At 46.7% G+C, this 17,885-nt stretch overlaps 1 protein-coding gene across 1 annotated transcript in view; it reads left to right on the plus strand.

The window, feature by feature from the left end:
* Positions 1-3,352: 3,352 nt before the first annotated feature.
* LGI2 (leucine rich repeat LGI family member 2) overlaps positions 3,353-17,885 on the plus strand; it is a 29,808-nt gene continuing 15,275 nt past the window's right edge. The window contains exons 1-6 of the mRNA XM_036419330.2: positions 3,353-3,801; positions 5,609-5,680; positions 7,532-7,603; positions 9,787-9,858; positions 15,535-15,606; positions 16,274-16,443. Coding sequence (XP_036275223.1) covers positions 3,578-3,801; positions 5,609-5,680; positions 7,532-7,603; positions 9,787-9,858; positions 15,535-15,606; positions 16,274-16,443 — 682 coding nt within the window. The 5' untranslated portion in view covers positions 3,353-3,577. The remainder of the gene's footprint in view (positions 3,802-5,608; positions 5,681-7,531; positions 7,604-9,786; positions 9,859-15,534; positions 15,607-16,273; positions 16,444-17,885) is intronic.

Here is a 17,885-nt window from a genome sequence, read left to right on the forward strand (position 1 = left end):
AGCCAGCACCTCGTAGACTCTCAATCAATATTGATCAGACTGACAGGTGGTTAAAGGAGCTGGGGAAAGAATGAACAATGCTTTGAGCTGCCACTCCAGCCAGCACCATCTCAGCCCCTGTAGGCATGGATGTGAGCTCACGTCACAGAGACAGCTTGAGTAAGTGTACAACTGAACACAGATTTTTACATTTTCAAAAACTCCTGCTATTCCTTGGAAACAGATTGTGTTTCTCTGATTGTCTATTAAGTTCTTTTTTTAGCCTGCTGAAGATTTTGGAACCAAACCAAAGTAATCTGCATTTCCATTTTTATATCTTAATTTATAAACGGCACCTTCTAATTTACAAGCACTCACTTAATGTCGCTAGCAGAGCCGAAACAAATACCAACCCTGCCAGCTACCCGAGTCTTCTCTCTGCATCTTTTCTCTCAGAACTTTCTAGATTTCAGGTTGGAGAGGACGGGCTGGAGTCAGCCTGGCTTGGGGAGGATAAGGATAGCAATAATGATATGTTACATTTATATCAGGAAGAGAGAGGCAGTCACTATCTCATGACTCCAACTTTGTAGATGAGGAAATAGAGGCTGAGAGGGAAGCAACAATGACCAGGAAGGTTTGCTGGTGAGCGCTGGAGCCAGGCTTAGAATCTGTATTCTGGAACTCCTCATGCCGAGGGTCCTCCCAGGACACCAGGGCAGGGTCTCTCCACCTGGGCACTAGTGACTTTCTGGACTGCATCATTCTTTGTTTGCATTGCAGGATGTTTCACAGCATCCCTGGCCTCTACCCTAGATGCCAGTTGCATCTTTCTCACTGGGACAAACCCAACATAACTCCAGACATCACCAAGTGTCACCCCTGATTGAGAGCCACCATGCTAGACTGTGTCCTGTCCTTGATGATAAAGAAGGCACAAGGGTCAAGAAAACTCACCTCCTTTCATAGGCCCTCCCCTAGCCCCTGCCGGTCCCCTGCAATCAGAGGTTAGCTGAGAATTGCCCTTTCCACCCCATCACTCAGAATTCTGAGCAGATGCCGAGTACCTCCTGCGTGGCACCAGGTGCTTTACATTCTTGGTCACATTTAACCCCCCAAAGTGGGTACAACTATTTCTGTTTTACAGGTGAGGAGACTGAGGCTTAAACAGGGCACAGCTTGCCTGTGATTGCATAGTTATTGAGAGGCATGCTAGGATGCTAACTCAAACCCATCCAGTCCTCGGGGCAGAGAGCTTACCTTCCTCACCTTTCCTTCTAGCTCCTCTCCAACACAGTGAGAACCAGATTCTCTTTCTTGGCCCAGCAGGAAGGAACTGCATTAGAGAAGCCCTGCCCTCTCCTTCCCATAGCCCAGTGGTTGGCAAACCGCGGCTCTCAAGCCACATGCGGCTCTTTGGCCCCTTGAGTGTTCTAACGCCACTTCTTCAAAATAGACTCGCCTAGGCAGAAAACCTACTTCTGCGCATGGGCCACGAAGTTTCAATTTGCACTGTATGTGCGCCCCCGCACGTGGCATTTTGTGGAAGAGCCACACTCAAGGGGCCAAAGAGCTGCATGTGGCGCATGAGCCAAGGTTTGCCGACCACTGCCATAGCCCATCCCTCTAAAAGCAGGCATATTTCAGGCGTGAAGCACACACATCCATGACTGTGGGTCCAAGTGCCTGCGGCCAGTTGCCCTATCCAGACCGTAGCCTGCATCCTCCGCCCCAGCTTCTCTCAGGGCCTTGCTGAGAGAAGCGTTTGATTCCCCCAGCTGTGGGATGCAGGCCAGCACAGCAGGGAGGCAGTTCCGGAGAAGGAGCCTCCTGGCTCTGTCCTGGGGACTATGGGCAAGCTGAACACATCTCTGAGCTCAATTTTCCCATCCATAAAATGGGAAGACCCACTTCTCAGGGAAGGTGTGAGAATGAAATGAGGAGAGACGCTGACTGGTTCACATCGATGCTAGGTGCTGGATACAGGCTTCCTGCAAGGAAGATCCGACCGCCTCTGTTTTATGTTACCTGCGACGAACTCACTTTCAATTCCTCAACCCCTTTGGTCAGTCTGTGACCCCGTGTACTGTGTGCAGTTACTTCTCTAGGCCCATCCGCCCAGTTAGACTTCCCTGAGGACAGGGCCTGTCCCTTTGCCCCCTCCCACAGTGGCCAGCTGAGACACACTCAGAATGATTGCTGAAGAAGGGATGGCAATGAGGATCTCTGCAGTAACAGCCCTTTGCGCCAGGTGCTGCCTTCTCTGGGTGTGTCTTAATGTAAGAAGCAGTTTGCCTTGGTTAGCAGCCTAATGACGGTGCCCTGGGATTCCTCACTCTGAGCAGTGCGGGCTATTAGCCATCATTCTGGCTCTGCGTTGGCCATTTTCTTTGATTTCCCAGGTGACCGTAGCTTGTGGTAATAAGATTCAAGCCCCGTGGATCAATCGTGCAGAATGCAAGAGGGTGGAGCTCAGTAGGGCCTGGTTACCAGTTCCCATCCCAGGCGCCAATCCCCATCTCTGCCCAGCCACTTACTCCGTAACCACCCACCAGTTACTGGTGCTTTCTGTGCCTCAGTTTCCCCACCAGTACATTGATATTCATAGGAAAGATTAAATGAACAGCGCCTAGCATGCATCACACATGAAATCTCTGTTAACAAGCGCCCCAGTCCTTTCGCTGGGGTGGGTGGGGTGCCGGAGAGCATGGAGTGAGGGGAAACTTTCTCTGCCTTTCCAGCTCTGTGGCAAGCAGCAGGCAGGCCCAGAGAGCAGGGCTACGCAGGGCTGTGGCAGGCTTTCTTTTCTCCATCCCTTCGCCAGGGAAGGTGGCTGGCTTCAGGGACCCCATGGGGTCCTGGGAATGACAGCCAGACCCCCACTGCCCACCGCAAAGGACCAGCGAAGCCATCCCGCCCCGCTCTAGGGCAGCATCCGTTTCATTGCTTCTTTTTAAGGAGCTGCTCAACCTCCTGCACTCTTCAAAGCACCCAGGACGAAATCTCCCTTCCCAGCCTTCAAGCCAGTTCCTGGGCCCTATTTCCCCCACTTTCTCTGCCTTGGTCAGGTTTGACCCTGCAAAAAGCAAAAAGAGCTGGTTGGAGGGACTGCGGGCACCCGGTTCCCACTTCCTTGCGGGCCCCGGGGGCAGGGGTGGGGGTGTCTCCGTCCCAGTCCGGCCCCTCCCCTAAGGGTACCCAACTTTTTCCTCTCCCCGCAGCTCCTGGGGAGGGAACGGGAGGGTCCGGAGGGGTGGCGGCCCGGGGCGCGGCGGGGGCGGGGCGGCCCCTCTCCCCATTGGCCAGAGCGGGCCGCGGGCGCTGGTGCTGATGTCAGGCGGGCGCGGGTGCGGCGGGCGCAGCGGCCGCCCAGCAGCCCGGGCGCGGGTGGGGGGGCGCCGAGTGGGGGTGGCGGCCAGCATGCTGCTAGGCTGCGGCTCGGCCTCCCACACCCGCGGCGCCCTCGTCCTAGCCAGCAGCGGCGGCGGCGGAGCAGCGAGCGGCTCCCGGGGCTGCAGAGGCGCCGGGTCCGAGCGCGCTGCGCGGCGGCGGCGGCGGGGATCCGGATCGGGGCCGGGGCGGGCACCGGGGACCCGGCATGGCGCTGCGGAGGGGAGGCGGCGGGGCGCCCGGGCTGCGGCTGCCGCTGCCGCTGCCGCTGCCGCTGCTGCTGCTTCTGGGCGCCGCGTGCCTGGTCCCGCCGAGCGCGCAGGTGAGGCGGCTGGCGCGCTGCCCCGCCACTTGCAGCTGCACCAAGGAGTCCATCATCTGCGTGGGCTCCTCCTGGGTGCCCAGGGTCGTGCCGGGCGACATCAGCTCCCTGTGAGTCTGCGGGGCCCCTCCAGCCCCCAAGGGAGTTGGGACGGCGCTCCCGGACCCCACTCCTTAGTGGGTTTTCTCGGGATGTGGGTGGGGGCGTGCTGTGGGTGGAGTCTCGGGCCCTGAGGAGGGTGGAGGGGGACCGAGACGCAGAGTCTGGGAACCCGGACAAGTCCCTGCAGAAGTGCTTTCTCCGAGTGTGGCCCGCGAGCCCCCTGAATGGGACCCCCCTGGGGGAGATAGTGCCAGTGCAGATTCTGGGGTGCAGATTCTGGAGCCGCGCTGATGGCTGCAGCGGCTCTTGGGGCCTGAGGGTCTGCATGTGGGGTCCCCAGGGGATTCGGAGGTGCACCAAAGTTTGAGAGGAGGTGTGGGTGGGGGCGGGGCGGGGAGCAGTGTGGAGTATGGGCATGCAGATGCAGTGAGCGTGACTGGAGTGAGTGCACCCAGTAAGGGTGAGGCCTCCCTGTCCCACCTCAAGTCTGGGCTGCGGTTTACACCGTGGCCTCATCCTGACCTCCTCTGCACAGCCCAGGATGGGAAGAACTGAGTAAAGTCATGCAGCCTCCGGAAGAGGGAGGAGGGTGCCCCATGGGGCCTGGAAGAGGGGACCAGGGGCTTGGAGAGTCTCCAGGCAGGTGGGGCATCCAGCCTCGTGGTCAGGTGCTGGAAGTCAGCCTGAGTCCCTGCCCGTAGTCCACGCTGGCTTCCCGCCCCCCCTCTCTCTGCACCACATATTATACTGGCCGCTTTCTCAATGATGGAGGAGCTGATGGGAAAAGCCTCCACATCCTTTACCCACCTACTAAGAGATGCTTTTAACCTGCCCGCACACACGTGGCCTCTCAAGCCGCCTGACCAGCTCTCCTAATGGCTGTGAAGGGGCTCCGGGCGCTCTCTTTCCTGCTGACATGATTCTCTGCTCGGCCAAGGTGCTGGGGATGCCCACTCCACGCAGAGGCAGGGAATGCCCAGGTGCAGCAGCTGTGCCAGGGCACTTCCTCCTGTACTACACTGTCCTGCCTCCCCCCCTGGGCAAGGCACAGAGGCCTGGACCCAGCAGTGAAGGGCTTCCTGTTGGCATTTCTAGGAAGTTAGGAGTCTGGCTGGCAGGCAGAGGCCTTTTTGGTTCCTCCTATTGCTAAATCAGGTGACGTGGAGGAGCCCAGAAATTAGAATTCGCCTCGTTAAAGCCTCCAGACCAGCAGCTGCTCAATCTATCTGCATGCCAACCGAAGGCATTCTGAAATCATGTGTTGAGGTCCTGCTGTGGCCAGAAAGGATGGGGGGTGATGGCAATAATAGAGCCATGCCTCTTGTCCCCCCATTAACCATTCAGTCTGGCAGATGGCATGGCCTCCCACTGCACATCCAAGTTCAGGTGTCTCGGAGTTTCCCCCTAAGGCTTTCACGGTGCATTTAATCAGAAGTGCTTCGAGTGTCTTTCAGAGCTGGGCTCCCAAGGGGAATGCTTAATGCTACTCTGGAGTTCTGTGGGCCAACATGAACGCTGTGTCTACACAAACAGAATCATGGGCAGAGGTGAAGCAATTACCCGTTTGCAGTCAGGGCCTCCTGTAGTAGAGGAAGAGGAAGCGGGGGAATTGAGTTAAACTGGCTGAGATAACGTCTGTGGACATGAACTTGCCTTGCCTTGTTCTTACCCTGTGAAGCCCCGGGCCAGCGGTTTTAAGACTCATTCCGGAGTGGAGGCGTTCTCAGTACAGGTAGAGGGTAAAGGCTCACGGCCCTTCCTGCCCAGAACTTCTCAAACCACCCGGGCCTTGTTTTGTTCCTCGTTTGCCTGCAGGAGCCTGGTAAATGGGACCTTCTCCGAGATCAAGGACCGGATGTTTTCCCATCTGCCTTCCTTGCAGCTGCTGTGAGTATGGCAAGTTCTCCCTGAAAGTGGGGGTCCCCTGAGGTGTGGTCCTGGGAGGAGCAATCTCTGCATCTTTGATATCAATTCTTCCTAAGATGCTCAAGCTCATGAGTAAGTCACGGCTGGTTCTTAGCGGTAACATGGGCTGTGGTGTTCCCACCAAGCTGAGCCTGAAGGCTTAACTCAGTGTCCATTCCTTCTTCTGGCACAAGGATTGGATTATAGATACCAGACCACACATCTGGCAACTAGGAATGTGAGTCCATGGAATTTTGACTAGAGTTTCACCTAAATCAGTGATCAGCAAACTCAGTCAACAGAGTGGCGAGACTTGAGCCACAGTTTGCTGACCACTGACCTAAATGGTCTCTCTCACTTTAAGAGAAAACCTACAGTTTAAATTCTTAATGTTACTCTGGAAATAGCAATATTTCTAGTTGACTGAGTACATAAACTGTTGGGAAGCATACTATGCATTTATATGTAAAATTTTATTTAATCTTCCTATTATCCTGACAAGAAGAGTATCTTTATTTTCCCATTTGACAGATGAGAAAATTGAGGCTCAGAGAAGTTAAGTAACTTGCTCAAAATCACAGTCAGGATTCTAACCCACACTCATAACTATTCTACATCCCAGCCCCTTTTGGCGAGTGCCTATGTCCTGCCCTGTTGCCCAGGCCACTTCATGTTCGCTAATGAAAAGAGATGCCAAGAAAGCAACTTTCAAAAGCAGATTATTGAGAGGCAGTCATGAGTACATAGCACACTCTCTGTGTATGTACTGGGTTCTTAAACTTGAGATGAATCAAAAGCAATATACTACAGAAAAACATGAAGAAATGAAATATGGATCACTACTCAAACTAAGTTGACTGATTGTTGATCTTTTTGTTTTTGAAATGTTATGTACCTGCTTATAACATTAAATTCTGAAGTTTCTTAATAACTCTAGTTCTATTAAAATATACTTTCCAAAAATAGAAATACAGTTTTAGATACTTTACCCAGTAGACTTAAGTGGTAACTATCTATTCCATATAAACTTTACCAAGGAGATGTAGGTGTGACTCATAAAAAACTATTGGTGCTAAAGAGTTTTCTGAACTTCCTAAACTTTTTTATTTATTACTTCTCATGGGGATGTATAATATAGTAGAAAAGTATTTATTTATTTATTTATTTATTTATTTATGTCTCAGTTGTGTTACTTTGGTGAAGTCTCTTAACTTCTCTGGGCTCAGATTTCTCTAAAAATGGAGTTGGCAGCCGAGACCGGTTTGGCTCAATGGATAGAGCATCAGCCTGGGGACTGAAGGGACTCGGGTTTGATTCCGGTCAAGGGCATGTACCTTGGTTGCGGGCATATCCCCAGTAGGGGGTGTGCAAGAGGCAGCTGATCGATGACTCTCTCTCATCGATGTTTCTAGCTTTCTATCTCTCTCCCTTCCTCTCTGTACAAAATCAATAAAATATATATAAAAATGGAGTTGGATTAACTCCCTTTAGATCTTTACTTCCGTGATTGCTCATGTATCATTGAGCATTCATTGGCTATTTAGTTGTGCTGGCTTTCGAATGTTTTGAAATAACAGCTCTCGGGGTCTCCCCTGAAACTCACAGGGGAGAAAAGGTTAGAGTAATGGGAGTGACCAGAAAATCTGGCCAAAGAGAATCCACTTGCTGTTTTCTGTCAGGATCCGCGAGTTGGGTTGCGCATCTAACGGGCCAGGCTTAGGGCGAGAAGAACCCCTATTTGCTCATGGCTCAGGACACAGGGAAAGAAACAAATGCTTCCCCATGGGACTCCAGGTTTACGTCTCTGCATTGAAACCTGTCCTTTCTTTTCAGGTTGCTGAATTCTAACTCATTTACAGTCATCCGCGATGATGCATTTGCTGGACTCTTTCATCTTGAATACCTGTAAGTGCCATGCTTTGCCTGTTTGCTGAGCATTTGGTCTTTCAGTACAATTGCTCTATTGCTTTCCAAGCCAAATAGCATCTCTTATAGAACTTGGGGGATGGATAAAACCCCACTCCCTTTCCAGCGCTGATCTTTTGCAGTTCACTTGTGTATAAACATGCTGGGACAGGAGGAGGTGGGGACAAAGAGGGGGAAAGGGAACAAAGAAGGAAAGATAGCCATTCATTCTCTGCTGACATTTAATTTGCCATGTAGTAAGCACAATTGGAAATTGTGTTGGATATTTTTACCTCTCATAATGAGGCATGGATTTGCTGATCAGCCAGAAAGGATTCTGAGGGTTACTTAGTTTTAAATAAAGTCTCCCTATATGGGAATACAGTGTCATGTTTTTAATTCAGCTGGCCTATGTTCTGTGTGCAGTATCCCCTGGGAGCTGCTGACGAGGGTCTAATTTTCTTTTTTCTGCTTTCAAGAATGATTATTTTTCCCTTTTCAGAGGTGCAGTTTCCCCCCAGCAATGAGCTTTGCTCTCTCTCTGATTTCTGCCTTTGCCCCCCTCTGATGTCTTTTTTCCACTTAAATTCTTTCATCCTCATCTTGTGTAACTTTGTAATAACATTAATCCCGTTATCAGATGGGATTTACTTACCTGGCACTCAGAGGCATTTTTAAAGCCTTGTCTCTGCTTTCTTATCTGAGGTGAGCAGGTAGATGTTTGAATTCCAAACACATCCTAGGTCTAAGGAAGCTCTCTGCTGATGTTATGGCCTCAGGAAGGATGTTTCTGGAGTTGTTTCTCCAGATGCACATACTATGTGTGCTCTCAGGACATTGTACTAGCATGCTTCACTTGCTACCCTGTTTCCCCGAAAATAAGACAGTGTCTTATACTAATTTTTTCTCCCAAAGGAGAAAAAATTGTGCGCTAGGTCTTATTTTCAGGGGATGTCTTATCTTTCCATGTGCTAGGTCTTATTTTCAGAGGATGTCTTATTTTTGGGGAAACATGGTAGTACATGTGAAGACAGGTAGGACTGCAGTGCTGAGTCCAGCTAGGGTCTCTGAAAGCAAGTATGTGAACACGCCGTGCACGGAGTGAATGTGAAGCTACCAGTTTTCTCCTGTGAGCAGTTCATCTTAGTGTTAAGGTGATTGAGGAGGAGGTTGGCTTAGTTTATCCTGAAGTCTATCATGGAATAGACCTCTGATCTTGAAAAAGTAGGCATGGGAACGTTCTCAGTGCAAGGATCAAGAACTATTTTATTAACGAATGGCATCATGTGCCAAGCCTCTCCCTTGGACCATCTCATCAAAGACCCCCTTCCATTTAATGAAATGGAAGGGAACCTTTTTTATGCCAAGGGCCTTTTGGATCTGTATAACATCACTCAAGGTCCACACAAAATTATCAACTTAAAAATGAGCCTGTTATATTTGGTCAAACATTGAATTAATTCACCCCTAATGCCTTGGCAGGGCCAGACCCCATAATTTTGAGGGCCTTATGTGATTCTCCCCACCCATGCCTTAAACTAAGCTGTAGGTCTCTATGGCCCAAGGAAACAGTTGGTAGTGCATCTATTTCTCACCAAGATGTTACAGCATGGCCAGAATTATCTTTAATGCAGGATCCTAGCTCAAGCCCTAAGACTTTTCAGCACAGAGAAAGAAGTTTGGCCCACATTCAATGTCATTATACTTCCCTGAGCCTTCGAGATCTGGAGAGGACCCTGCCTCGTCACCGAGATCAGACCGTGTAGGACATGATGAACTCAAGAGTTTGCCAGAAGCCAAGCGTAATGGGACTCTCCCTCAGCAAGAACTTTAATAAGGAGATGTGAAACAGCAGGCTCCCCTCAAGGGACAAAGATGTTAACAAAAGTAGGAGTAGCCAGGCCGTGAAATGTAAGAAGGGTTGATGTCTGGGAATGCTCCAGGCCTGCGGAGATTTGAACATTCTTGCCTTGGTCCAGTGCTTTTCTCTTTTTTCCCCCCAAACATGTTTCTACGCCTGTTGCCAACTCTGAATTTGAAGATGTTTGTGCTGCTTCTGGAGAGAGTGCAGAACAAACACTTGTGTCCATGTTTTAGATTTTGTTTCAAAAGCATGCCAATAGTATTTCCTAGAGCTGTTAAGCTGAGAAAGTTCCGTTTACTTACACTGCTGTTCTCCCTAGGTTCATCGAAGGGAACAAAATAGAAACGATTTCAAGAAATGCCTTCCGTGGCCTCCGTGACCTGACTCACCTGTAAGTCCTATGAAAAGTGTTGTCAATTTTTCAAGATGCAAAGTAAGATTCCCTTCCTCGTGCCTCTTCTTTTTCTTGAGTGTTTTGTCCTTATTGTAACATCCTTGAAATGAAACTAATTTCCAGGTTGCCCTAAAGGTTTCTATGTTATGGACCAATCACCTGTCCATGAAAATAAAGACACACTTGTCTTGATTATCTTTTCCATCATTCGGGGTTGTTGTCATGGACCACATGACTGCATGTCAAGTAGGGAGCACTCTACTTCCAGGGGCCTACCTGTGTGAGTGACAGAAGAGATGGGGAGAAGACTGACATGTATTGTGCACCTACTCTGTGCCAGGCACAGGGCTGGGTGCTTAGTGAGCCTTCTTCTCATTTTTCAAGATAATCTGTGAGTCCCCACTTTACAGTTTTAGGAACTGACACTTATAGACTCATAGAAGAAGGTTGAATGCAGGGTCAGAATTAGGACAAAGTGGAATAGAGACATTTTCTGTGGTTCCTCAAATTTGAATGCAAATAGCTTTTTCTTTTATGTTGGATTTATCGGCAGCTTAAGCTAAGCTCTCTGGGATTTTTAATAGCTTTCTGGAGGAAAAAATTCAACAAATTGATTTGAATTGGCATATCAGAATGAAGCAAGTGCACACACTTAACAAGTGTAGGAAACTGGAAGAAATAGGGACCATGTTTATGAAAATGTAAGGATAACCATTGTCTTGGTAGGAGCCATTTATTAGCCGGGATAGATATTTTGTGTCTGAGTAAGACACTGTCTCATCTCCATAGTTAGGCCATGTGTGCTAAAAAGAGAAGTGAGGAAATGGGAGGGCTTTGACTGGGGTGTTGGTAATATCCTTGGCATGTATCACCCTGTCTGATACAGCATCTGAAGAGTTTACATCAAACCCTGATGTAGGCAAAAGTGTCTGTCCCTGAGCTCAGGGAGCACTTGGTTCTGGACTCCTACCAAGAAAAAGCTCTATCTGAGTTCAAGCTAACAGAGTAAGGAGACGAGGGAGCAGAGTGGGAGGTCCTAACATCCGGATCAGCACAGTCATCCTGCAGAGCATCTGACTCCTATTGGCATACTTACTCCAGGTTTCCTTTTCTTCCTGTAAACATCTTGATTTCTCTCCCCAGCAAATTCATCCTACATGCCCAATCCCTACATTCCTGTAGAGGCTAAGACAATGGGCTTAGAGTCACATAGACTTGGGTTCAATCTCAAGGCCATCATTTGTTACTGTTGCTTCACCTTTTTGAGCCTGTTTCCTCATCCTTAATATGGAGATGATGATACTGACCCCAGATACTGTTGCGCATGGTGGTTAATGCTTGCTTGCAAAGATTCCAGCCCATCGCCCAGGTAAATGCTCCAGGTATGACAGGCATTGATATCATTGTTGTCATCATCATCATCATCATCATCAACAACAACCCCATTCTTTCCCTCCAATCTTTAAGAAGTTTCGATTTTCTCCCTGGAAAAAGAGTGGTGGCCAGGCAGAGTCTGCTAAGTACACAGCTGTGGGCATCTGAGAGGAACAGCTGTGGCCAGATAAACCAGTTCCCAGAAGTCAGGAACGAGGGGCTTTGTTTTGAGCAAAGACTCTGGGCAGATTGTGAACCTAACAAAGCCCATGAGACTGAGTTAGCCCAGATGTCAATTTTCATTTGACCAGTTGGCTATGGTCCTTGGTCTGAAGAATGTATGGGAACTGTACATGTATATTTGCATAGCTTTTACATGGGTATATGGACTTTTCTACGTATCTATACACTGAATGGCCAGATTATTATGATCTCTGAGCACATAATAATTTGGACACTCAGTATATATCCTATATAATAAAAGCCTAATATGCAAATTGTCGCCTCCACCAGGAGTTCAACCAGCAGACAGGCCAGCCAACCACCCATGTCCCCTCCCCCTGGCCAGGCTGGCCATACCCCACCCATGTAAGAATTCATGCACTGGGCCACACATACACAGAGATCATTATAATCTGGTCACTCAGTGTATAACTGCGTATGTGTGTGCATGCTTATGCATCTGCACATATGACCATATGTACATATCAGATGTACATGTGTGTACGAAGCACCTTCTTCTCTGTGTGAAATGCAGAGGGAACAAAGAAGTCCTCTCCTTGGGCCCAGGATGCATCGGATGCCCTAGTACACCCATTCCAGCTTGTATTGCCACCTGACAGTCAAGCCCACCAGGCCCCCTTTATCTGCAGCTCTCCAACCTCATTTCCCTAAATGTCCTCAGAACACTGGGCTCTCAGGGGGCTTCCATGCATACCCAACTCATCCCATTCCTGGGCTTCCCTTCACATCCTTTCTTTGACCTTGGGTGCTCTTTCTTCTGCCCACGATCTCCTGGGATCTTCTTTTTCTTCAAAGTCCAGATTAAGTTCTATCTCCCACGTGGAGCCATGTGGGTCTCCCCTTCACTTCTCTCGTAGCTTCCCTATTGGCTCCACACACCCAGCACCTTACTGTAGACTCGGGCCACACTGGTTGGTGCAATTTCATGGTGTTTGTTTTACCTTCCCAGCAGCAGTGAGAGCTCCTCGAGGGGAGAGCCCGTGAGGATCTTGCATTAGCTGTGTTCTTCGCCCAGCATCTAGCACAGGGCTAAGCCAGCAGGACATCCTTTCAGATTCACTGGCTGACCAGTGTGTTCCTTACTGAGCTGGATTTTCCATGTGGACTCTACTCCTGGGAAAGTCAGGTGGCCTCCTCGGGGCTGGAGACGCAGATAGTCATTAAAGCATTTAGTACATTGTTTAGGAATTAACTGGTCCTTCCATTTCCCCACTTTTTTTTTTTTTTTTTTTTTTTTTGTAAACTCTCTGAGTGAAGATCACATGTCAGCTCTCTAAAGTTCACTCCTGTGATGAAGAAAACCACTGTCTGGAATTTGCTTGTTTAAGTTTCTGATTTTTACCCTTTATAAACTTCCCCAACACCTGCAGGGTCATATGTTCCTGTAAAGAGACACGGGTTGGGTTTCAGGGCCCTGCAGGAGCAGTGCCAATCTGTAAGTAAAATCTGGGACAGTTGTTTCCAGCAGCCCGGAAAGCCCAAGGGACAGGTTGCTGTTAAGTAGTTTTGGAAATGAAGTAAGTGCCATGAGTTTATAGATAAAATGAAGTGGAAAGTGAGATGTTAGGCACGGAGTGTGAGTGGGGTGGATGGTCCATCTAAATAATTCAGTTTCTGAAATCCAAATTGAATGCTTGGAACGGCTGCTGAATAGTCTGCTTTTTTTTGGCCTCGAATATCCTGTATATTCTTATCACTTTAATCCCGTACAGTTCAAGTAGAAAAAAAAAATTAGCTGAAAAATTCCCCTTTAATTAGCTAAAAAAAAAAAAAAAAAAAAAGTTTTTACTTTACATTTTTAGGTGAGGTGACCATCAACCAGAAAATAATCAAAACAAACATGTTCTTTTTTAATGTCAGAAAGCTATTCTAAAGTATGTTCAGTCTGATTACATATTCAGTCTATTTTCCTACATCTCTAAAAATGTACAGATATTAGGAAATAAAGCTTAAAAAATACAAGAAATGGTATTTTAATCCATTGGTGGTTACTTAGATGGGAAGGGGTATCTCTATAGTCTGATAGTATCTTGAAGCTAGAATGATTGGTTAAATGGGCTTAAAGGCCCTAACCAGTTTGGCTCAGTGGATAGAGTGCCAGCTTGCAGACTGAAGGGTCTCGGGTTTGATTCCGGTCAAGGGTATATGCACAGGTTGCAGGCTCAATTCCCAGCATGGGTGTGCAGGAGGCAGCCGATCAATGATTCTTTCTCATCCATTTATGTTTCTATCTCTCTCTCTTCCTTCCTCTCTGAAATAAATAAAACTATTTTTAAAAGAAAAGAAAACATGAAACATTTTTAAAAATAGGCTCAAAACTTTCTATTCTAGTTAAGTCTAAAGAGGGCAAGCATTTCTTTTCTTTTCTTTTTTTTTTTTTTTTTTACAAGCATTTCTTTAATTCCTCTTTCTGGGATGGGTCATTATGATGCTACAGAAGACTAATTTCATATATGTTTCATAATCATACTTCATATATAAATATTTACACATATATATTTGGTGATGAATTGCCTACATGTTGCTCATTTATGGTTTTGCTATTTGTACTCATGTGTAAAAGAAAAAAAAGTAGCCATTAGTTTGTTGGCTGACTCATATTAGAACACGGTGCCTGGGGGAAATCAGACTCCATGTACATCCTTTCAACACCCTGCATCTTTCAACGTCAGCAGCCCAGCCCCATGACATTCATCTTTAGCATGGTGACAGGGCACTGCAGAACCCTGAATCATCCGAGAAGGAGTTGACAGTGCTTATTCAGAGTCTTCTTCTGGAAGTGGAGGTGGGGGGGGGGGGGGACTAAGATATTTTAGAAGTTCTTAAAAACTAACAGCAAAAATACAGAATAGTTTCTGGTCAACCGTTGTTAATGAGAAAACAAAATCGGTCACCATCATTCATTCCCTAAATGGGGTTTGTTGAGGTTTAATATTATTGTCAGGGTTAGAGTTGAGGGTCTTTAGGTAAAAGCTTATGTACTGAGTCCTTTCTTAGAGTGACAAAAGTAATAGAATGGACCACTAGGGAACTTCTTGGTACACGATTATTCATCCTTTAAAAAAATCACTGTCATTTTAGTGCATAATTCATTCAACAAAGATTTACTGAGTGCCTACTATATGCCAGGCCATCTTCTATGAGCTGTGGATACAGATGTGGACAAACAGACAAATTTTTTCTCATGTTGCTTATGTATAGGATGAAAACACAGTCAATAAACAAGTAGATAACTAAAATGTATAGTATGTCAATGAGGAACATAGCAGGGTAGGAAAGTGTGTAGAGGTCAGGGAAGGTGGTGAGAGCTGCGGACAGATGTAAGAAGGTGATGGAGTGAGTTGTGGAGTGTCTGGGGAAAGAGCATTCTAGGCAGATGGACAGCAAGTTCAGGCCTTGACCTGGGGCTGTGTTTCTCCTGCTTGAGAAATAACGAAGAGGCCAGTGCAGCTGGATCTTGGTGGTTAAGATGACCCATCGGTAGGTGGGAATGGAGGTAAACTAGACCAGTGGTTGGCAAACTCATTAGCCAACAGAGCCAAATATCAACAGTACAATGATTGAAATTTCTTTTGAGAGCCAAATTTTTAAAACTTAAACTTTCTAATGCCACTTGTTCAAAATAGGCTCGCCCAGGCCGTAGTATTTTGTGGAAGAGCCACACTCAAGGGGCCAAAGAGCTGCATGTGGCTCGAGAGCCGCGGTTTGCCAACCACTGAATTAGACCATGGAGAGTCTTGCATCCCATCAAAGGGACTGTGGCTTTTATTTTGAAAACATGAGTGGTACCTGAGGCTTAAAAAATGTATATCAAGAGCTTAATAAATGCTTGTTTTAAAAACAAAAGACTTACATTGTACCCCAGCATTTATATTATTTTTTTAATAACTAAACTCAGTTCTTTATCTCAGTATCAATGAGCAGAGCCAGAAATTGAACCATGTTGTGCCGAAGAGGATTAGAGCTCTGTTTGAAATCATGACTTTACTTAAGGCACTTCAGAGTAATAGGGCGTAAAGATAATAACCACATTAAAATGTTACTTTCTGCTTCTAGCTCTCTGGCCAATAACCACATCAAAGCACTCCCAAGAGATGTCTTCAGTGATTTAGACTCCCTGATTGAGCTGTAAGTAATGAAAGTCAAGTTTGTGTCTGCTAGTGCTTGTGCCCCAGCAAATCCTGGTATTGAGTCCTCTCTCCCTCTTCGCTGCATTTCTCTTCCCCTGTAACTCAAGAACCTATGACAGAGCTGTGCCCACTGGGAGACAGCATGGAGTCTGTATGGGGTTGGATTGTGCCATTTTAGAATATCCTTAGCAGCATTAGGCTCCTTCCCTGAGATAGCGTATCCATCGGATTTACCTTCTAGTGTTGGTCACTTTTTATTGGACTTAGTTTAACAAGTTCTTAGCGTTTCAAGTGTGTTTGTGAAAACTGGTTTCCTGGAATGTCCTGTTTGTGTTTGTGTGAACCTGTGTTGGCTGTTGTTCTGTCATCGCTCCCATGTCCAGCATGGCATGGCGACAGTTTCAAGAGAGTTTGGAGAAATGGTGGTATGTTAGCTCTGAAAGCTCCCTGTAGGCCGTCCAGTTAAAACCAGAGGCACTGAAGACTATTAAATAAAGTCAGTGATAAGAACAAAAAAATAGGATGTATTCAATATAAAAAAAATTAAGTTACATGTTGGGGTATTAAATATGTCAAGATATTAATAATCCTGGAGTCTCATATCAGTGCCTGAACATTTGAGGCATGTCTGTTTTCCTGTGCCTGTACTTGGTTTTATTTTTTAGAGATTTAAGGGGCAATAAATTTGAATGTGACTGCAAAGCCAAGTGGCTGTATCTGTGGTTGAAGATGACAAACTCCACCGTTTCGGACGTGCTGTGTATCGGTCCCCCGGAATATCAGGAGAAGAAGCTAAATGACGTGACCAGCTTTGACTACGAATGCACAACTACAGGTATGCAGAGCCCCTGCCACCAAGGCGGTTAATCAGAACAATTCCTGTGTTTTCCCTTTAGCTTGTCAACAGGGACTGGGGGAAAGTGGGTGCAAACACTTTCTGTCAAAGTTATTTTAGGTGAAATTTAAGCTCCAAAAGGTATGCACTGATGTGGTAAGGAAAATATCTCAACAGTTTAGATTTTTGTTAACTGCGCTGGCTTTATTATTGATCCTCTACAAAATTTAAATGTCTCTAAAGGTTGTTTTTTTTTTTTTTGTCAAATATAAACTGGTGAGCTTGGCATAAAAACATTTTCAACTCAGTTATGTTTCCATAGAAAGTCAGTGCAGAGGGGCCTAAACTTCTGTCCTTTTGATTGGATTACATAAATTTTATTGAAAATTTAACTAGTAAATACGAGACTTTAAAATCTATAAATTGCATTCATAGTCCCATCTAAAAAGAGATAACTAGGTAAATTATAACCAAACTAGGCAAAGTAGGAATATAAGTTAAGAGTTAATTGTCAAAAGAGGAAACTCACATTGAGGGAAAAATGTAAAGTTGATTCTGTTTTCCAGGACCTCTCTCAGGGTCCAGTTTATACATTTTTAGGCTATAAAGATAAAATTAAAATACTAACTGCCTCAACTCTCTGCATATGTAGAGAGCAGATGAGTGTCTCCATAGGAAAGGCTTAGATGGAGTCCCCACAGCTTCCGATGCCAGATTTTATTTTTTAATCCTCACCAGGGGATATATTTTCCATAGCTCTTCAGAGAGAGTGGAGGGTGGCCGTGGAAATAGGAGAGAGAGAGAGAGAGAGAGAGAGAGAGAGAGAGAGAGAGAGAGAGAGAGAGATATGACAGAAACACATCAACTGGTTGCCTCCCGCATGCACCCTGACCAGGTTTCAGGGAGCAAACCCACAGCCCAGGTCCATATCCTTGACTGGAAATTGAACCTTGAATTCTTATGTATGTGGTCTGATGTTCTAACCACTTAGCAGCAACCAGGACTAATACCAGAGGAGAAAAGGTCAATCCACAGTATGAAACCTGCTTTATCAGACTAAGAAAAGTGAACAGGCTGAGATTTGATATCTACAGGGCTTCAAGGCATGTCAGTAGGAGCAGCATGAGTGAGAACTCAGAACATAGTCACAGAAACTCAAAAGACAAAAGAACTTCAAGAACAAAACATCCCAGCAGCCATCCTCCAAATAAACACTCGCAAGTAAAAATTATTTCCAGATGTCTTTGTAAATAAGGGCCCCTGCGACTCTCTGTTCTTTTCTGAGAGGAAATCTGAAATCTTACGGGAATGACCTTGTCTTTCATCACCCAGCAGGGGCTTATTCAGCTGTGTAATCGGCAGGTGCCCTTTAGCCAGCGAGGCTGCGGCAGGTTATTCGCTGTGTTGTGGAACAGTGCAAAATATCAGAGGTCGAGTCAATG

Source organism: Pipistrellus kuhlii, unplaced genomic scaffold, assembly GCF_014108245.1.
Source record: "Pipistrellus kuhlii isolate mPipKuh1 unplaced genomic scaffold, mPipKuh1.p scaffold_m20_p_1, whole genome shotgun sequence".
Lineage (NCBI taxonomy): Eukaryota > Metazoa > Chordata > Mammalia > Chiroptera > Vespertilionidae > Pipistrellus > Pipistrellus kuhlii.